Source organism: Oncorhynchus clarkii, chromosome 17 (assembly GCF_045791955.1).
Source record: "Oncorhynchus clarkii lewisi isolate Uvic-CL-2024 chromosome 17, UVic_Ocla_1.0, whole genome shotgun sequence".
NCBI classification, from domain to species: domain Eukaryota; kingdom Metazoa; phylum Chordata; class Actinopteri; order Salmoniformes; family Salmonidae; genus Oncorhynchus; species Oncorhynchus clarkii.
The window spans coordinates 43756086-43774994 of record NC_092163.1 but is presented as its reverse complement, the minus strand read 5'-3'; the positions used below and the strand labels follow the sequence as shown (position 1 = coordinate 43774994).

At 43.2% G+C, this 18909-nt stretch overlaps 1 protein-coding gene across 2 annotated transcripts in view; it reads right to left on the bottom strand.

The window, feature by feature from the left end:
* The window catches only part of LOC139370889 (SLIT-ROBO Rho GTPase-activating protein 3-like), a 65545-nt gene that overhangs the window by 19598 nt on the left and 27038 nt on the right, over positions 1-18909 (bottom strand). For both annotated transcript variants that reach the window (XM_071110749.1, XM_071110751.1), the window contains exons 3-10: positions 18525-18687; positions 16479-16541; positions 13690-13875; positions 13233-13361; positions 12349-12570; positions 10213-10314; positions 8318-8515; positions 6030-6114 (exon numbers count right to left, since the gene is read on the bottom strand). In XM_071110749.1, the coding sequence (XP_070966850.1) occupies positions 6030-6114; positions 8318-8515; positions 10213-10314; positions 12349-12570; positions 13233-13361; positions 13690-13875; positions 16479-16541; positions 18525-18687 (1148 nt within the window). The remainder of the gene's footprint in view (positions 1-6029; positions 6115-8317; positions 8516-10212; positions 10315-12348; positions 12571-13232; positions 13362-13689; positions 13876-16478; positions 16542-18524; positions 18688-18909) is intronic.

The following is an 18909-nucleotide window of genomic DNA, read 5'->3' as shown; positions in this document are numbered from 1 at the left end:
AATTAAACTGCCTTCTACTCAGGCCCAGAAGATAGGATATGCATATAATTAGGAAATTTGGATAGAAAACACTCTAAAGTTTCCAAAACTGTTAAAATAATGTCTGTAAGTATAACAGAACTGATTTGGCTGTTGAAAATATGAGAAAAATCCATTCAGGAAGTAGGATATATTTTTGTAGTTTTCTATTCAATGCCATTACAGTATCCATTGACTTTGGACTGAAATGGCAGTTTCTATGCCTTCCACTAGATGTCAACAGTGTTTATAAATTGTTTCAGGCTTGTATTCTTAAAAATTAGGGAGTAAGAGCAGTCTGAATGAGTGGACCCTGCCGTGTCACAGAGCTTTTTCATGCGTGCGACCAGAGAGAGTGCCTTTCTTGTTTACCTTTTATATTGACGACGTTATTGACCGGTTGAAATATTATCGATTATTTAGGCTAAAAACAAACTGAGGATTGAATATGAACATTGTTTGACATGTTTCTATGAACTTTACGGATACAATTTGGATTTTTTGTCTGCCTGTTGTGACTGCGTTTGAGCCTGTGGATTACTGAAGAAAACACGCGAACAAAATGGAGGTTTTCGGATATAAAGAGACTATCGAACAAAAGCAACATTTATTGAATAAATGAATGTCTTCTGAGTGCAAACATGTGAAGATCATCAAAGGTAAGTGATTAATTTTATCTCTATTTCTGACTTGTGTAACTTCTACTTGGCTGGTTACTGTTTGTAATGATTTGTCTGCTGGGCTACGTTCTCAAATAATTGTAACGTATGCTTTCGCCGTAAAGCATTTTTAAAATCTGACACCGTGGTTGGATTCACAAGAAGTTCATCTTTAAACCAATGTAAAATAGTTGTATATTTTCTGAATTCTTATAATGAGTATTTCTCTATTTGAATTTGGCGCTCTGCAATCTCACTGGATGTTGGCTAGGTGGGACGCTAGCATCCCACATACCCTAGAGGTTAAATGCTCTACAACAAAGCTTTCTTAATGTCCAACAAGCTTTCTCTACCCTTAACCTTGTTCTGAACACCTCCAAAACAAAGGTCATGTGGTTTGGTAAGAAGAATGCCCCTCTCCCCACAGGTGTGATTGCCACCTATGAGGGTTTAGAGCTTGAGGTAGTCACCTCATTACAAGAACTTGGGTGTATGGCTAGACGGTACACTGTCCTTCTCTCAGCACATATCAAAGCTGCAGGCTGAAGTTAAATCTAGACTTTGTTTCCTGTATCGTAATTGCTCCTCTTTCACCCCAGCTGCCAAACTAACCCTGATTCAGATGACCATCCTACCCACGCTAGATTACGGAGACATCATTTATAGTTCGGCAGGTAAGGGTGCTCTCGAGCGGATAGATGTTCTTTACCATTCGGCCATCAGATGTGCCACTAATGCTCCTAAAAGGACACATTACTGCACTCTATACTCCTCTGTAAACTGGTCATCTCTGTATACCCATCGCAAGACCCACTGGTTGATGCCACTCCCCCCTATCTGAGATATCTACTGCAGCCCTCATCCTCTACATACAACAATCGTTCTGCCAGTCACATTCTGTTAAAAGTCCCCAAAGCACACACATCCCTGGGTCGCTCCTCTTTTCAGTTCGCTACAGCTAGTGACTGCAACAAACACTCAAACTAGACAGTTGTATCTCAATCTCTTCATTCAAAGACTCATGGACACTCTTACTGACAGTTGTGGCTGCTTTGTGTGATGTATTGTTGTCTCTACCTTCTTCCCCTTTGTGCTGTTGTCTGTGCCCAATAATGTTTGTACCATGTTTTGTGCTGCTACCATGTTGTGTTGCCGCCTTGCTATGTTGTCATCTTATAGGTCTCTCTTTATGTAGTGTTGTGAGTGTTTTGTCCTATATTTATATTCTATTTATTTTTTCATCCCAGTCCCCCGCATGAGGCCTTTTGCCTTTTGGTAGGCCGTCATTGTAAATAAGAATTTGTTCTTAACTGACTTACCAAGTTAAATAAAGGTTATTACAGTCATCTACTGTTCTCACTCTCGGAGTGGAAACGTTGTTTGCATTGTTCACGACCTGTTACACTTGTGAGAAACAGGTTTTGGATTATTTTAGAACCATCATTTAGGAGTGTTCATGCCTGAACACACCAACCTGCTGAGTTGATACAATGTTGCACTTCACTAGCGATAGCTCAAGTCAAGACAGATATAAAGGGATGCAGACAGGCGGAGTATATATATTAATGTGATTGAAAGAACCTGAATTTATCAGGTTATTTTCTACTGTTTTTATTTGCTCGGCTTTAGGTCTATGTATTTTACTTAGTTGGCAATGGAAGTTATAGGCCTACTACTGCATTGGTCTATAGCAGTGGTCGTCAACCTTTTCTGAGTAAGTAAAGATCACTGAGTCAAAATGCAAGCCGAGATCTAACGCTCAGATTTTTTTTTTTTAAACATGACTTAAAACACATAAGCCTATGCAACATTGACCAATTAAAAACAGTTGTGTAGCAATGAGGTTTGTACAGTAGGCTATAGGCCCAATACATTATCACTGCATATAGGCTAAGCTTGAATTGCCATACAAATGTTGTTCTTCGCAGACCATTTTGAAATTATACTTAATTTTTTTTTCCGGTTTATGATCACACTCGTAAAGGATAATTTGTTGTATTACTTGTGGAGGCACAGCTAAGTGAGCATAATAATGTGCTTATTTTTACTGGACTGAATCTGATGGTCAGTCTGAGGGGGAGGGAGGGAGCAGCGGTGAGGCTGCCTCTCACCCGACTCACCGTCCCCCGCCCTCCTTCCCTCCTCTCACCCGACTCACCGTCCCCCGCCCTCCTTCCCTCCTCTCACCCGACTCACCGTCCCCCGCCCTCCTTCCCTCCTCTCACCCGACTCACCGTCCCCCGCCCTCCTTCCCTCCTCTCACCCGACTCACCGTCCCCCGCCCTCCTTCCCTCTCACCCGACTCACCGTCCCCCGCCCTCCTTCCCTCCTCTCACCCGACTCACCGTCCCCCGCCCTCCTTCCCTCCTCTCACCCGACTCACCGTCCCCCGCCCTCCTTCCCTCCTCTCACCGTCCCCCGCCCTCTTTCCCTCCTCTCACCCGACTCACCGTCCCCCGCCCTCCTTCCCTCCTCTCACCCGACTCACCGTCCCCCGCCCTCCTTCCCTCCTCACCGTCCCCCGCCCTCCTTCCCTCCTCTCACCCGACTCCCCGTCCCCCGCCCTCCTTCCCTCCTCTCACCCGACTCCCCGTCCCCCGCCCTCCTTCCCTCCTCTCACCCGACTCACCGTCCCCCGCCCTCCTTCCCTCCTCTCACCCGACTCACCGTCCTCCGCCCTCCTTCCCTCCGCTGAGAAAAGGGGACAGTCTTCCAGCTGAAACTCAAGTCGCACTGCATTATTTCTGCCTAATGCAGCAAACCATGCTGTTACTCCTATGAAGTATTCCTGAATATTAAAAAGATACAAGACGCTAATAATAAAGCAAAATTATTGGAGCACTTTGCTATACTCATTCATAGCAGCTGCAGTGCTGGTTGTAACATGTGGAAGTAAGGAGAACGCATATTTTATGGCTTATAAAAAAGTGATAACAGTACGGAATAACAACAAACAGGAACTTGCACATAAAAACAGCAGCTCTTTGCAGCAGCTCTTTGCTATATTCATTGAGTCTCTCTCTAGTCATGGAGAGAGTCTCACTCAATTGTCTCTCTCAGTTTTGAAATCTCAGTATCAACTTTGCTGTGCGTTCAAGGCTTCTTTTTCCAGCCTATGGCTCGAGGAAACTGTGCAGACACGGTGATCTGAGCTATCCGATTGGACAGCGGTAGGACTATATGTGCACTTGATTTGCTCTCTGGGCTTGTCAGGAAGGTGGAGTTCTAACTTCAGACACATGAAATGGTTCAAAATGGGAACGTTTTGCCTTACCTGGCGCTAGGGCTGCAGAATCAAGTGCATCTACCGGCAACACAATGAAACAAATACAAAAAACAGGAACGCAAGGATTTATGTTATTTTTTTATTTTTTAATACAGAAACTCTTGGTGACCGACTAGGAATGCGATCGATCGCGATCGACCGGTTGGGGACCACTGGCCTATAGGCAGGCTCTCTCTGAGTTCCAAGTGCAATTTTTTTGCGTCCAATGGAACACGGTGTATCAATGTGTCCATATGGCAAAGGCTGGTGCTCTTGCATTAGTTGCGTTTTAACTTTGTATAATTTTCATTCAGATTTTTATGATTAACCACGTGAAAATCATTTTGAGAAACGAAAACGTTATTATTGGAATAAAACTGTTCCACAAAAATGCACATATAACAATAATTATAACTGGCACGCAGATCAATAGAAATGGTTGGATACATTGTAAGCCTCTCCAAACTTGAAAGTCACAAGCTGCCTAGGGTCTTAATGGTTGTTTATTATAAAACAAACTTGAGAAAGCGCGTGCACGCAGGGGGTCCGGTGAAGGAAACGGGCCCGCCTATAGAAATGAAATGCCCGTCCAATTGATTAGGTCTGGTGCCGGCCCTGCCTGCATCTCTACCTGTAGCCAGAGAAAAATTATATGGGGGGGGGGGGGGGGGGGAGTCGACCACACACCCACTCGTCCAATGACATAACATCCTCCCAGCAGTTGGCTAGCTAGCTAATGTTAGGCTCTCTGGTTTTAGCTTGCCAAATAAATATCTACATAAATAGATAAGCTAGCATATTAGCCACGTTATGACTGACTTGTGATCATTCCCCTTGCTCGTCTGATTGTATTGGCATTCCCAGCCTTAGTTAGCTACATTTGTCAATTTTCCCCCCCAAAATATTTAGTCATTGAAACTGAAACAGTACATACTGAATTGCTGAAGGAAGCCAACAATTTACAAGGCCATCTGTGATTTACAACTAGATAGCGATATTTGTTGGACTTCCAAGAATTAGCAGAGATCCCACTCTGGAACTTTGATATGCCCGTAGAGTATATTATGTTCAACTATATATTGAAAAATGTGCCAAATCCTAAATGTTAGATAGGATAAAACTTTTATTTTGGCTCTATACCACAGCATTTTGGACTTGAGATCAAATGTTTTATATGAAGCGACAGTACAGAATTGCACCTTTTATTTGAGGGTATTTTCATACACATCTCTTTCACCGTTTAGAAATGAAAGCACTTTATGTATCTTGTATCAACTTAAAAGGTGTCAAAAGTATTTAGTATTTGGTCCAATATTTCTAGCATGCAATGACTACATCAAGCTTGTGACTCTACACACCTTTTGGGGGCATTTGCAGTTTGTTGGGGTTGTGTTTCAGGTTATGTTGTGACCAATAGAAATAAATGGTAAATAACATATTGTGCATTTTGGAGTGACTTTTATTGTAAATAGGAATATATGTTTCTGAGCACTTCTACATTACTGTGGATACTACCATGATTATGGATAATCATGACTGAATCGTTTATATTGATGAGTGAGAAAGTTAAGAGGCATAAATATCATAAACTTCCCCTCCTAATAAAATGAAAACCTCTCATGTTATTGGTAATGGTGAAAAGTTAGCATGTCAGTCATAATTATTAACCATTTAATTAATTATCATATGATTGAACTTGTCCAAATACTTATGACACCTTCAAATGGGGGAACAAGATACATAAAATGCTTTCATTTCTAAACAGTAAAACAGATATGAAAATACCCTCAAAGAAAAGGTGACATTCTGTACTGTTGCCTCATATTAAACATTTGATCTCAAATCCAAAATGCTGGAGTATAGACCAAAATGTTAAGTTTTAGCTCACTGTCCAAATAAATACATAGGGGAGTGTATACAATATGGTTTTCTTACTGGTAGCTGATTGCAGTTAAGTTTATTTAATAAAACAACAACGTTTGCTCCATAAGATGACTGGCAAGCTGCTGCTAGCGCTTTAAAGGGGCGGTGAAGGCCCAATGAACGGCAGTGGCACAACAACATTGTAACAGGAGAGTTGTTCTCACCTTCTCCTAGCGTCTGCTTCAGTAGATCATGCTTGGCCTGTAGTTTAACTATAAGGTTGCTGCCATTCAGGTACTCTTTAAATTTCTATACAGGCAGAGAGAGACAGAGAATGCAAAGAGAGAGAGAGAAAATAAATGTTACAATGTGTAATATGACATTTAAGGGACACTTTTATCCAAAGCAATTTATAGAAAGTAGTACAGTAAGTGAATTAATGTTTAATATGTAATCCTTGCAGGAATTGAACCTGTGACCGTGGCAATCTTAGCTAATGCCACACTCTTACAAACTGAGTCACACAGGACCACACTTGCAACTGTAGGCTACAGTCAGTGCTGCATTACAGCAAAGGTTAATTTCATATTTAATTTGCATGACTTGTATCAGCAAAGCCTGATGATAATACCAGTCAAATGAATTCACAACCAGATGGTTGCCTGTCTGAATTCCACAGGGCATAACGCTGCATAATGATGAACACTGGAGAAAGTCACTAAACTTGAGTAGCATAAGTACTCTAATATCAGTATGTAATTCATTAAGAAAGATGAAAAAAGCATTTCTAATGCACTGTAAGTTGTGTTAATACAATAATAATAATGTATGACACTATTATACTTTTTGTAAAGTAACTTATGTGATCCCTGTGGGAATTGAACCCATGATGACAATGTTCTGGGGCCAAGCTGGCCTGAGCTCCCTGCCATCACATACCTACATACCTACCTCACACATACCTTGACACAATTACAAATGCAAGTCTCTTGGGGTATGTCTCTATAAGCTTGGCACATCTAGCCACTGGGATTTTTTTCCCATTCTTCAAAGCAAAACTGCTCCAGCACTTTCAAGTTGGATGAGTTCCACTGGTGTACAACAAACTAAGTCATACCACAGATTCTGAATTGGATTGAGGTCTGGGCTTTGACTAGGCCATTCCAAGACATTTAAATGTTTCCCCTTGAACCACCTGAGTGTTGCTTTATCAGTATGCTTAGGGTCATTGTCCTGCTGGAAGGTGAATCTCCATCCTAGTCTCAAATCTCTGGAAGACTGAAACAGGTTTCCCTCAAGAATTTCCATGTATTTAACGCCATCCATCATGGTTTCAATTCTGACCAGTTTCCCAGTCCCTGCCGATGAAAAACATCCCCACAGCATGGGATGGTGTTCTCGGGGTGATGCAAGGTGTTGGGTTTGCGCCAGACATAGGGTTTTCCTTGATGGCCAGAAAGCTCAATTTTAGTCTTTTCTGACCAGAGTACTTTCTTCCATATGTTTGGGGAGTCTCCCACATGCCTTTTTTCTGGCCACTCTTCTGTAAAGCCCAGCTCTGTGGAGTGTACGGCTTAAAGTGGTCCTATGGACAGATACTCCAATCTCAGCTGTGGAGCTTTGCAGCTCCTTCAGGGTTATCTTTGGTCTCTTTGTTGCCTCTCTGATTAATGCCCTCCTTGCCTGGTCTGAAAGTTCTGGTGGGCGGCCCTCTCTTGGCAGGTTTGTGGTGGTGCCATATTCTTTCCATGTTTTAATAATGGATTTAATGGTGCTCCGTGGGACATTCAAAGTTTATGATATTTTTTTTATAACCCAACCCTGATCTGTACTTCTCCACAACTTTGTCCCTGACCTGTTTGGAGAGCTCCTTGGTCTTCATGGTGCCGCTTGCTTGGTATTGCCCCTTGCTTGGTGGTGTTGCAGACTCTGAGGCCTTTCAGAACATGTGACAGATCATGTGACAAACAGATTGCACACAGACGGACTTTATATAACTAATTATGTGACTTTGGAAGGTAATTGGTTGCATCAGATCTTATTTAGGGGCAAAGGGGGTGAATACATATACATAGCAAAGGGGGTGAATACATATACATAGCAAAGGGGGTGAATACATATACATAGCAAAGGGGGTGAATACATATACATAGCAAAGGGGGTGAATACATATACATAGCAAAGGGGGTGAATACATATACATAGCAAAGGGGGTGAATACACATGCGCGCACCTCATTTCCGTTTAAAAAAATAATAATAATCATTTCACTTCACCAATTTGGACTATTTTGTGTATGTCCATTACATGAAATCCAAACAAAAATCTATTTAAATTACAGGTTGTAATGCAACAAAATACAAAAACGGCAAGGGGGATGAAAACTTTTGCAAGGTACTGTACCAGGAAGCATTCATACAAATGAGAAGAAAAAATGCTTTGTAAGCGTAGTTAGTTGTCAAAGCCAATCACAGTGAAGTCTTAAGTCAAGTGACTTATCAGAGCCACTCACAGTGAAGTAGAAGCCCTCCGTCTCCTGCTGGTTGGCTCGTCTCTTAGCAACATTGACCTTGCTCATGTAGGAGTCGGACGAGGCAGACTTGACCGACTCAGTGGACTGGCTGTGCTGGAAAGCCTCAGACACATCAAAGTCCTCGACCGTCAGCATGTCCTGTAGCGTCTGCATGGTGGCATCCAGGGTCTTTCTTACCTAAGAAATTCAAAAAGGGAAGAGTCATTATTAAACTGTGTCACAATATCAATATTCACAGTGTTTTCCTTGCACACAATGAGACTTCAATTGTAATTGTATAATGCTCTTAAATCTGTTTGGGACTGTATCAACAGTGGACTAATGAAACAAATACCAAAAGATAGTTTGAGTCGATTTTTCCTTTAAGAGCTAAATGTAAAATTAAAAAACAAAATGTCCCACATCTACACTAGTATGATTTCTGCAGACACCATCTTGATCACAGTACTACATCCTACAACCGCTTGCATAATATATAATGTAAAGTTCAGTCAGCCCGGTAGGGGACATGTTTTCTGGTGTGAGTGTGTGACCGTGTGAAGATAATTAGGAAGATAACTGGTGTTCTGTCTGTGTGAGAGGGAGAGGAACTGAGCAGAGGGAGCACCTCCATATTCATAGGAGATAAGCTGAACGCATAGCACAAATATGGTGACCTTTACACACATCTGTCTGAATCACTGCAGCAGCATGAAGCCAGCAGACAGGCTCTGAAGCTGGAGGCCTGGATGTAGTGCTCATTGCTAGGGCCTGGCTGCCTGCCTGGCTTGGTGGGCGACGGGGAAGAGATGGAAGATGAGAGTCAACCCTAGGGCCACACCTTCGTCAGTTTAGAAGATGTATTGTGCATGAACGCTGCTTGGGTGACAGTCCTCATAAAGTAGGGGCTCCCCTGCCCGCTTGTTAGATGAGAGGCGATCCCAGGGGCTACACTTTGCTTGTGAGAGAGAGTGTGTGTGAATGCATTATTGTGTGTGTGAATGTTTGTGAGAGGGAGGGCCTGTGGGTGTGTGTGTGAGTGTGTACGCGCGCGCTTCATTATAGTGTGAGTAGGAGAACGCCTCCAGCCGACATGAACATGGTCAACAGTACAGTAATGCAGTCAGTGTGTGGTTCACCAGAGCTGCTGAGGTCATCTGTTGGCCCTGAGTGGATATAAGCCTGTCTGTTTGAGTATTCATGATGTGCATCTAAACATGAGTCACAATGTTTGCCTATAGGCCTCTGCCTAGATGGATTTCTGAAGAGACAAGAAAAGACTGACAGTAAATCAGTTTTAACATACTGAATGTTTCCATATCCTGTATGCATGTTTTTCCCTAAAATGTTCAGCAGGACACAACTTGAGTTGTTACAATGTTACAATGTTAAATTCAAATCTCCCTACTATCATATCTAAGCCAATATGATACCAATCTAGATGAAAAATCGCAAAGCGACTTGGAGGTACACAACACACTCCTCGCCTTTCATCATGAGCCGTCCGGCCGTTACCGGACTTTTTAACAGGGTTATTAGCAATTGAGTTTTAAGAGTATTTTCTGTGCCTACCTAGTCTAGACATCGGATTAAAACGAGACTATAGCGTCCATAAAGTGACCATTGGACTTCGGTTTTTGGGGGATTGACTAAGTTTGTGGGTTTAACATTTAAAAAACATAGATATGTATAATTTATCCTTCTCACTTGCTAATTTCAGTCTATTAAGAATCAACGATGTGGTAACTTTTTGTAACATTCTCTGACATGTACAATAAGGACAATACTCATGGCATTCCTATCTACAATGTTCCACAAGTTTTACCTACTGAACATGGCCCAGGTGGTAAGTTTGCTGACTCTGACCATGTGACCATGTTAGGGTTAGAGCTCACCTCCTCGTTCTCTATCTTGAGCGTGCCCAGGCGGGACTGGAGCTGGTGGTGACGCATCAGGAGCTCCGTCTGCACCGGCTGCTGGGCACTCACCTGACACACCTGGTGAAGATTGATTAGATTAGATGGATGGATACTGTATATAGAGATCAGGGTTTCCGTTAAGAACATGTGGCGCCGGACAAGGTGATTTAAAGATTTAAATTGACTGGCCATTTGAGAAATTTACAGGACCCATATGCATTGGGGTCGTAACCCATTAGGGCGTCTACCCCCGTTGCTCAGAATGACAGAAATAACATTTACATTGTTGGGTTCTGAGAATAGGAAATATACTTTTTCATATCACTGAGAGAGAGAGAGAGAGAGAGAGAGAGAGAGAGAGAGAGGGTAATGTATAACGTTTCAGGATATGTTATTGTTAGCCATCAGGAATCCTATGGGAGGGAAACTCTGTGAGGAGAAGAGAGAGTCTGGTGCCAGTCACCATGACAGCCTTGCGTTGGTGAGGAGTGAGCACTTTGGGGTAGAGGCCAGGTCAGATGAAGTGAGGAAGAACAGATATCACTAAGGTTCTGTCTAGCAACAGAGATGCATTGGTTGTTCAGATGGGTAGGAGGAGACACAGCATAGGAGAAAGAGTTAAACAATAGTGCTTGGGTGAATATGTTTTCATCGATTCAGCTGTTCGTTCCTTTGGGAAGAATAAACTTGGGTTTAAGCTTTCACAGTGTCCGTTGAGTTATTACTCTAATCAGAACCTAACAACATTATGGTAATTCATTTTAACAGAACATGCAACTCCTGCAATAAAGCAGCCAATAAAACGTCATTTTCAATCATTTGCGGGATTCTAAACAGTGAACCTGGTACCAGCGGTATATGACAGAGATGAAAATCTACTTAGAAAGACTAGGACGGGTTGCTAATATGCCTAGGATTGTGGCATATGAGGAAGTCTTTCATAGGCAGCGCAGGTGGCAAAAGGCCTAGTTGATTATTGAGTTGCAGCTGTCAGCGGAAAAGCATCTAAGATATGTGTGAAGATGTGTATATTTTTAAAATGTTGAGACAAAGGACGAAAATAAGACAACAGGCGCGTCTCTCTCCAGAACGCACTCAACTGTCTCCCACCAATTATTTTGCACGTTCATTGTTTTATTTGCCCTTTGATTGTTCATCATGATCCATTCCCATGACATACTGTACGTCACCAGTAGTAAAATGTACCGTTAATGCCCGTCATTTGGTTACATTAATTTCTGTTAATGCATTGTATTACTAATTAGGCCTACAGTCATTTACCATTCTCATTCTTGGGGTGGAAATGCGTTTTGCAGAGTTCACAACCTGCTACACTTGTGAGAAACAAGTTTAGGTTCATTTCGTAACTATCATTTACGAGCTTTGCCAATATTTTTCATCATCTTTTGTTTGGAGTGCTCCATGTGAGCAATGAGCATGGGTCTGGTTTCTCTGTCTTGTTCATGTTGAGGGAGCAAGCACAGAAGTAGCCTACCTGGCCTGCTGCGCACATATGTAGGAAAGTGCCCATTTGGGGATGTTTTCTGCTGGTCTTAACTCACCATATCTACCACTAATAAGCTGAGCTTTTCAGTCATTATTTCTTCACCCCACACAGTAAGAGTAAGTCAATGAAGTCTTGTTTTAAAAAAAAAAACATCTTTGCAGATGATAGCCTAATAGTTCCTATTTGAAAATGATTTCCAGCAATCTCCTCCTCAAAAATAACCAAGCCTCGGTGTGAAAGAGCAAAATACCATGATCTGATGATGCCATATATCCAGTGGAAAAGTCATAAAATACCTTTCCCTTGCACAAAAACAGCTGTCTGACCCAAGCTCACTGGCATGGGGAACCTTGAAGGCCTGGAATAGGCGAGTTGATAGAATGTTGCAAAGTTCACTAGAGACAGCTTCAGGCCAGACCCAGTTGATTGATTTGATACAATGTTGCACTTGAAACCTCAAGTCAAGACAGACAAAAGGAGGCAGAGAGGCTGAGTAGAGAGAAAATCTGCTTGAAAAAAAAAACAGAACTTTCAGCAGTATATTTTCGACCCTGGCATTGCTGTTACAATCACCCCTCCAATCACGCACCCTCCGCCTCCCTCACCTCATCGCCCATGTGTGGCTGGTAGTCGAAGCGTGTGGGCGGGCAGAAGATCTGACTGTGCATGTCCATGACCCTGTGTTTGTCCCCTCTGACATCCATGGCATCCACGGCCCCCTCCAGCTGGTCCAGCCCCTCGTGGCGGGACGTCTCCAGGCTGTACTCTGCAGACAGGTAGGTCCTCAGGGTCCGCGCCAGGCTGGCATGGTAGCCCATGTCACAGCACTGGGGGCAGGCATGGACAACACGACACACAGTCATTACCATAGAAATAACTAACCCTTTCCCCAGGTCACAGACAGGGAAAATACACAGTCATTATGACAGCAATAACCATAAACCTCACCCAGGTTGGGATGAGTAGGAAAACTACCCAGTCATAAAAGTCACATTCACAATCATTGTTTTTTTTTCATCTAAAACCTGACAATCGTTCCTCAAATGTCTACTAAATATGTATACCAAATACTGTCATTACCATAGAATTAGAACTACTGCAATGGAAATGTCTGTTCTAGTAATTATATTTCTATGGTTACCACCATTGGGAAGCACATAATGTTATTTCCCAAACCAATGGGGAGAGATACTGTGTCACAAGACGCTATTATGCTTCCATCTATCAAACTATCTTACTGTATCAATTATTCATTAAATCCATTGCAATCAATAAAATGCTAACTTCAAACAAAATAGGAGATACTGTGTCAGATGCTACTCTGCTTCAATCAATCAAACTATTGTATCTATTATTCATTGCAATCAATAGAATGCTAACTTTGAATAAAATACCCTGTTTTACAAGATGCTACTGGGCTTTTGTGTACCAAATGGATTCTACCATTCTCATGTTGTTGTAATCAGCATGTCCTGTACCACCCACTCACATCTATCATGTCAGAGACATCGTGGATGTAATATTTGGCCACCAGAGCATTGGTCGCGGCCAGGTTCAACAAATAGTCGTTCCGGGCTTTAGTGCACTTCAGCTTGTTTTCAGAGTATTTGGCTTGTCTCTGGGGAGAGAGGGAGAAGAAGAGAGGGAGACAGAGAGACAAAAATCAGTAAACCATAGATGATCTCTCTCTAAAAGGATTCTTATACCAAGGGTGTAAAACATTTTGTTCCATCTATGGAAGTCTAATCTGATCAAAATAATTTACATACGACATATGGAACAAGAGGTCGAGTCTCACCACGGCAACAAAACCAGTTAATGTTTCTGGTCATTAGTATATACTGTACATTAACTGATTAAATGTCAGAGGCTAATGCATCCAAGTCCTCAGAGCTTTTACAGACAATTGGGAGAACACACACACACACACTCAGCCCAAGCCACACCTTCTCCTTCATCTTCTCCATCTTCTTGACGGAGCTGCGTCGCTGTGGGCGGTCGTCGTGGCGCATGAGGCTGGTGCTGACCTCATTGGCCTTGCCAATCTGCTTCTCTTCCTGTTTCTCCGCCTCCTTCAGCTTGCTCTCGGCGCTGACGCTCTCGGCGTGGTACATGTGGTAGGTCTTCATCACCTACCCAGGGACAGGAGGACGACAAGGGTTAGAGCGGTGTGTCAGTGTGAACATTAAAACAGGACATCGTACAGCACATTAAAACAGGACATCGTACAGCACATTAAAACAGGACATCGTACAGCACATTAAAACAGGACATCGTACAGCACATTAAAACAGGACATCGTACAGCACATTAAAACAGGACATCGTACAGCACATTAAAACAGGACATCGTACAGCACATTAAAAATCAACTACATGTACACGAAGTTCACGTCAAGGCTCGTGGTCTGGAAGTTGACATTGGTCACGAGACTAACTCAACGGAGTAACGAGGCAATACACTAAAACATCACGATAAGCGTGTAACAGACAACGTCAACGGGAGATTGGTTAGACGTGCATATCTAAAGTTAGGATTCGGCATACTAATCCGCGTGTCCTGTAAACGGAATGAGAACACAGAAAGGCAGCTACTGTCAAATCTGTTAAGGATTTGTGACCGGGTGCTAAAATTAGGTTACTTCTGTTCTGTTTCCCTCCCCTCACGCACAACAAACTCACCCTCTCTCTTACACGTCTCCTAGCAACTCTGACTGAGGTAATCGATGGTGAGGAGAGCGCAAGTGAAACCAGCAGGAAGATTGTTGTAGCCAAGGTTACAGAGATCTTTTTCTCGAGTCGAGTCACAGAGAACCTTTCCTGGTTCCTCTGGCTGCTGCTGGGTGTGAAACAAGAGAGGAGCCTTTGGTTCTGACTTGAAGTCGGATCAAGCTGGGGACGTGTTGAAGCCGAGCTGGCGCTCAATTGTGCATTATGCATCAACACTGTACATAAAACATGTACCAGTATGTACAAGTACTAGCTATTAACTATGTCACCGACTGCGTGCAGGTGAACGTATAATGAGGCGTACACATGATAAAAAGCAAAATCAATGAAAATCTGCATCATTCTGTTGTATGTCATGCAGAATCATTCTTCATGCGGCCATTTAGTGCATTTAAAGCCCAGGCATTTTCAATTGGTTGCATGCTTGCTGCTGCACATTGTGGTCGTGTTATTTTACCAATGCTCACTGGCCTGCCTACAACACTTAAATATCCATCTGAGGGATGTGAATGGACAGACACTGCATGTGTCGACACGAGTCAGTCACAGCCACTCTATGTCCATTTCAACACAGTGCTCCAACAAAAACAAACGAACAGGATCAACATTCTAATACAATTGATATAATACCAGCCTCTGTAATGTGGCTGCTGGTTTAGCTGTCTGGCTGGTGGACAATGTCATTCTCTACATATTGATTGTAATCCAGGACTCTGGCTAAACAGCCGATAGAGTCCATACTGTCTGTGTTACAGAGCAATGCCCTGGCATGCCAGAAATAGGCATCACATTTCACAAATGAGAGCCTTCCTGTCACAAACACACATTCACGCATGCACAAGCACACACATCAAATCACACAACGTCAGGGAGACAAAAGGAGCTGATCGTGGACTACCCCAAAGCCATAAGACTGTTGAACAGTTAATTAAACACCTACCTACATGTACATTGTACTTCAAATCAATCAATCACCTAACCAAACCTACATGTACATATTACCTAAATCCATCACCCCAACTAGTTCGTACCCCAGTACACGACTCGGTACTGGTACTCCTTGTATATAACTTATATATAGCCTCGCTATTGTTATTTTATTGTGTTACTATTTTCTTTTAATCCATTTGTAATGTTCTTACTTTTTAACTGCATTGTTGGGAAAGGGCTTGTGAGTGTAAAGTGTAAAGTCTACACTTGTTGTATTCGGCGCATGAGACAAATGCAATTTGATTTGGTTTCATCAAATCAAACTGAAACATAACCTGGGAAAGGTGTCTTTGCGCATTCATGATTGTGTGCGTTTTCTTATGCATACTCTTCATGTACACATTCAATTTACAGACAGAAGAGAAGGGTGCCAATTAACTTTAACAACAGATCTGTGTTTGATCCTGTGTAGCACGGGCTGAATATGTAAATATGTGACGACGCACCTTGGCAGCGAGCAGACCTCCACTGCAGTGGAAACTGCTGAGTCGGCTTGGAGCAGAGCCAATGGCAAGTACAGTTTCTCCTTCAACTACAACTTCTCTCACAGCGGGAGGAAAAATGCTAATTCTTAATGTCCTCCAGGGCAGAAGGAAATGACCTGTGCAGCAAGGCTGTGCTGCTGGAGTGCTGATAACGCTATTCTGCTCTGGGCAGATCCTGGGCAACCCAGAGACAACAGAGCAGAGAGTCAGAGGGTCTGAGGTGGGTCTAGCGGAATGGCGTAAGCTTCAGGAGGCTAACTAACAAACATGGGGAGTGGATGGAAGGAGACACTTTACAGTACAAAGAGATTGGGGAAGAGAAAAGGAAGGAGAGAGAGAGAGAAAAAAGAGCAAGGCCGAGAGCGTGAGAAAGAAAGAGGGGAAAGAGAGAGAGAGAGAGCGGCGAGAGAGAGACAGACAGAAAGAAAGAGGGGCGAGAGAGAGCGAGAGAAAGAAAGAGGGGCGAGAGAGGCAACAGAGAGAGAGACAGAAAGAAAGAGGGACGAGCGAGAGAGTGACATGTTTACTCACAGTGTAGAGCTCATTCGTGACTTTTACCAACTCCTCGTGCATCTGCACCCCGATGTCTTTGCTCTGAAAAGAAGCAGAGGAAGCATGAAGTGTGCAAATCAATCTCACAGGTGACAGGAAGAACATGTTTACCATTAACAGACCTGGTTGTTTCCCTGAGGCATGAATACATCGCTTTCCCCGGGATTATGTGTCTGTATGGAAGAGACGCGTTTCCCTTTGACGTGTCTGTATGGGAAAGATGACTGAACACCACGACATGTTGTTTCTCTCTATTTATGAAAAAGGCTGTGTACAGGCAGGCAGCTAATAGACGAGGAAGTATGGAAGGCAGAGTGGTTTAAATAATCCTGTAAGAGTAGGAACGGTATTCCTCTTCAGTAATACACTACAGAGTGTGTTACAGGTTAAAAGAGCAGTATTTAGGCATCAGTGGTGGTAGGTTGTCACGGCCATGGGTTGTTATGCCCAGCAGCAGTGAGTTAGGCCTAATGAACTCCACTTTCCTCAGAGATTGGTGCTATGGCAGCAACACTACATTTATGCATATAAGAACAACTTAAACAGTATTCATTAACATTATTTATAGTTTAGTATATTCATGTTGCACAATATTTGCTTCTACATTGAACCCGGATGGTATGTGGTATGGAATGCATAGATCAGGGATCAGCCCATGACGATTTTTTTTTCTTGAGCGGATGATCGGCGGGCCGGAACAATTACAAATCATTTGTAGACTGAAAATTGACCTCAAAAAGCCCAAACAGATATAACATATGACTAAAATAACAATTTCAAACCATGCTAACATTGGTCTCTTAGTGTGGGAATACCTGAGGACAGATTTGCAAAATGAAAATAACTTGGAGCTGATTTCCTGGTGTTTTTACAGCCACGGCCATGTGACTGCCCTTAGATGGTTGGTTGCACTTAGGTGCAACCATGACAAAAAAAATAAAATTATCAGAAAATGTGAGGGGCCAAATAATACCCTGGCATAGATGGTGCTACTGCTATCATCCTTGACATTGTAACAGACTTTACACCACAACTCAACAGCAGTGGGAGAGATTTTATCATTTTTCAACAGGAAATTACTCAGCCACCTGTCTCTGAGCTGCCCACCAGGCAGCAACAACTCAGCCCACCAGGCAGCAACAACTCAGCCCACCAGGCAGGAACAACTCAGCCCACCAGGCAGGAACAACTCAGCCCACCAGGCAGGAACAACTCAGCCCACCAGGCAGGAACAACTCAGCCCACCAGGCAGGAACAACTCAGCCCATTAGGCAGGAACAACTCAGCCCACCAGGCAGGAACAACCCACCAGGAAAGAGTAACCCAGCCTCATCCCGGCTCCCCCTGACAGCATATCCATTCCCAGAGGACATAAATCATGTGAGACCTCAGCCGGTTGCTGTGGATCGATACTGATCTGTGCTTCCCCCAGCCAGACCGTTCCATCATACTGTAGTCCCTGAACCATGGCCACTCTCTGCTCTAACTCTCTCTCTGAGACATGCTTTATAGCTCTGATGGGTCCTAGGCTATAGCTAATGTGTATACTTAGGTGAAGATTAACAGGGACATTTCATGCAGCAATGTATCCTTCAGTCATTTAATGACATGAAAATTGCAGGATAGAAGCTGAGATTATACTTGTAGTTTGTTTACTAGATGTAGTTTCTTTACCACTTTAGAAAGACAAAGATGTTGTGAAGAACAGGAAACGCTGGAGGAGGGAGCAGGTGACACAGAGAAAGGGAAGAAAAGACATTTGAAGGTGGGGAACACATCTCTCAGCTGTAGGTCTGCCATCCAGAGGTAGACAGGGTTGGTACTAGCCCAGCCTGACAGCACATACTGTAGGTTAATATCCCAGGCATGTGTGTGTAATCACCCCTATGTCCTTCACTTCATCTTTCCCTCCTTCAAATTCCTTTCCTTTCCCTGTATCACCTGCGTTCTCCTCCAGCTTCTGTGTGCATGTGCTTGTGGTGTGTGTGTGTGTGTGTGTGTGTGTGTGGGTGGGGGGGTCCTGACCTTTTTGAAAAGTCTGATGACATCCTCTCCGACGTGTGCCAGGCGGAAGATGACGTTGTTGTTGTAGAGGTCGCTAAGGGTAGCATGATCTCTGCTCTCTCTCCTTGTCTGGTTCAGAACCAAGTACCAACAGTTCACTGTCGACAGCAGGTTCTGGTCCTTCCTGGAAATAACAGGGGGGGGGGGGGGGGGGGGGGGGGGGGTTTAATGCAACCAATATTATTGCTTGTCCCCACTATCGTTTAGCTATTGGAATCTACCAGTGTAGTTTAGTAGATACTAGTGTGGAAATTAACAGCAGAGAAGGTGATGTGTTGTTAAATGAAAGCCTGTAGGTGAGATGAAGCTTTGATGTGGAGATGAGATATATACGTTTATCACATTC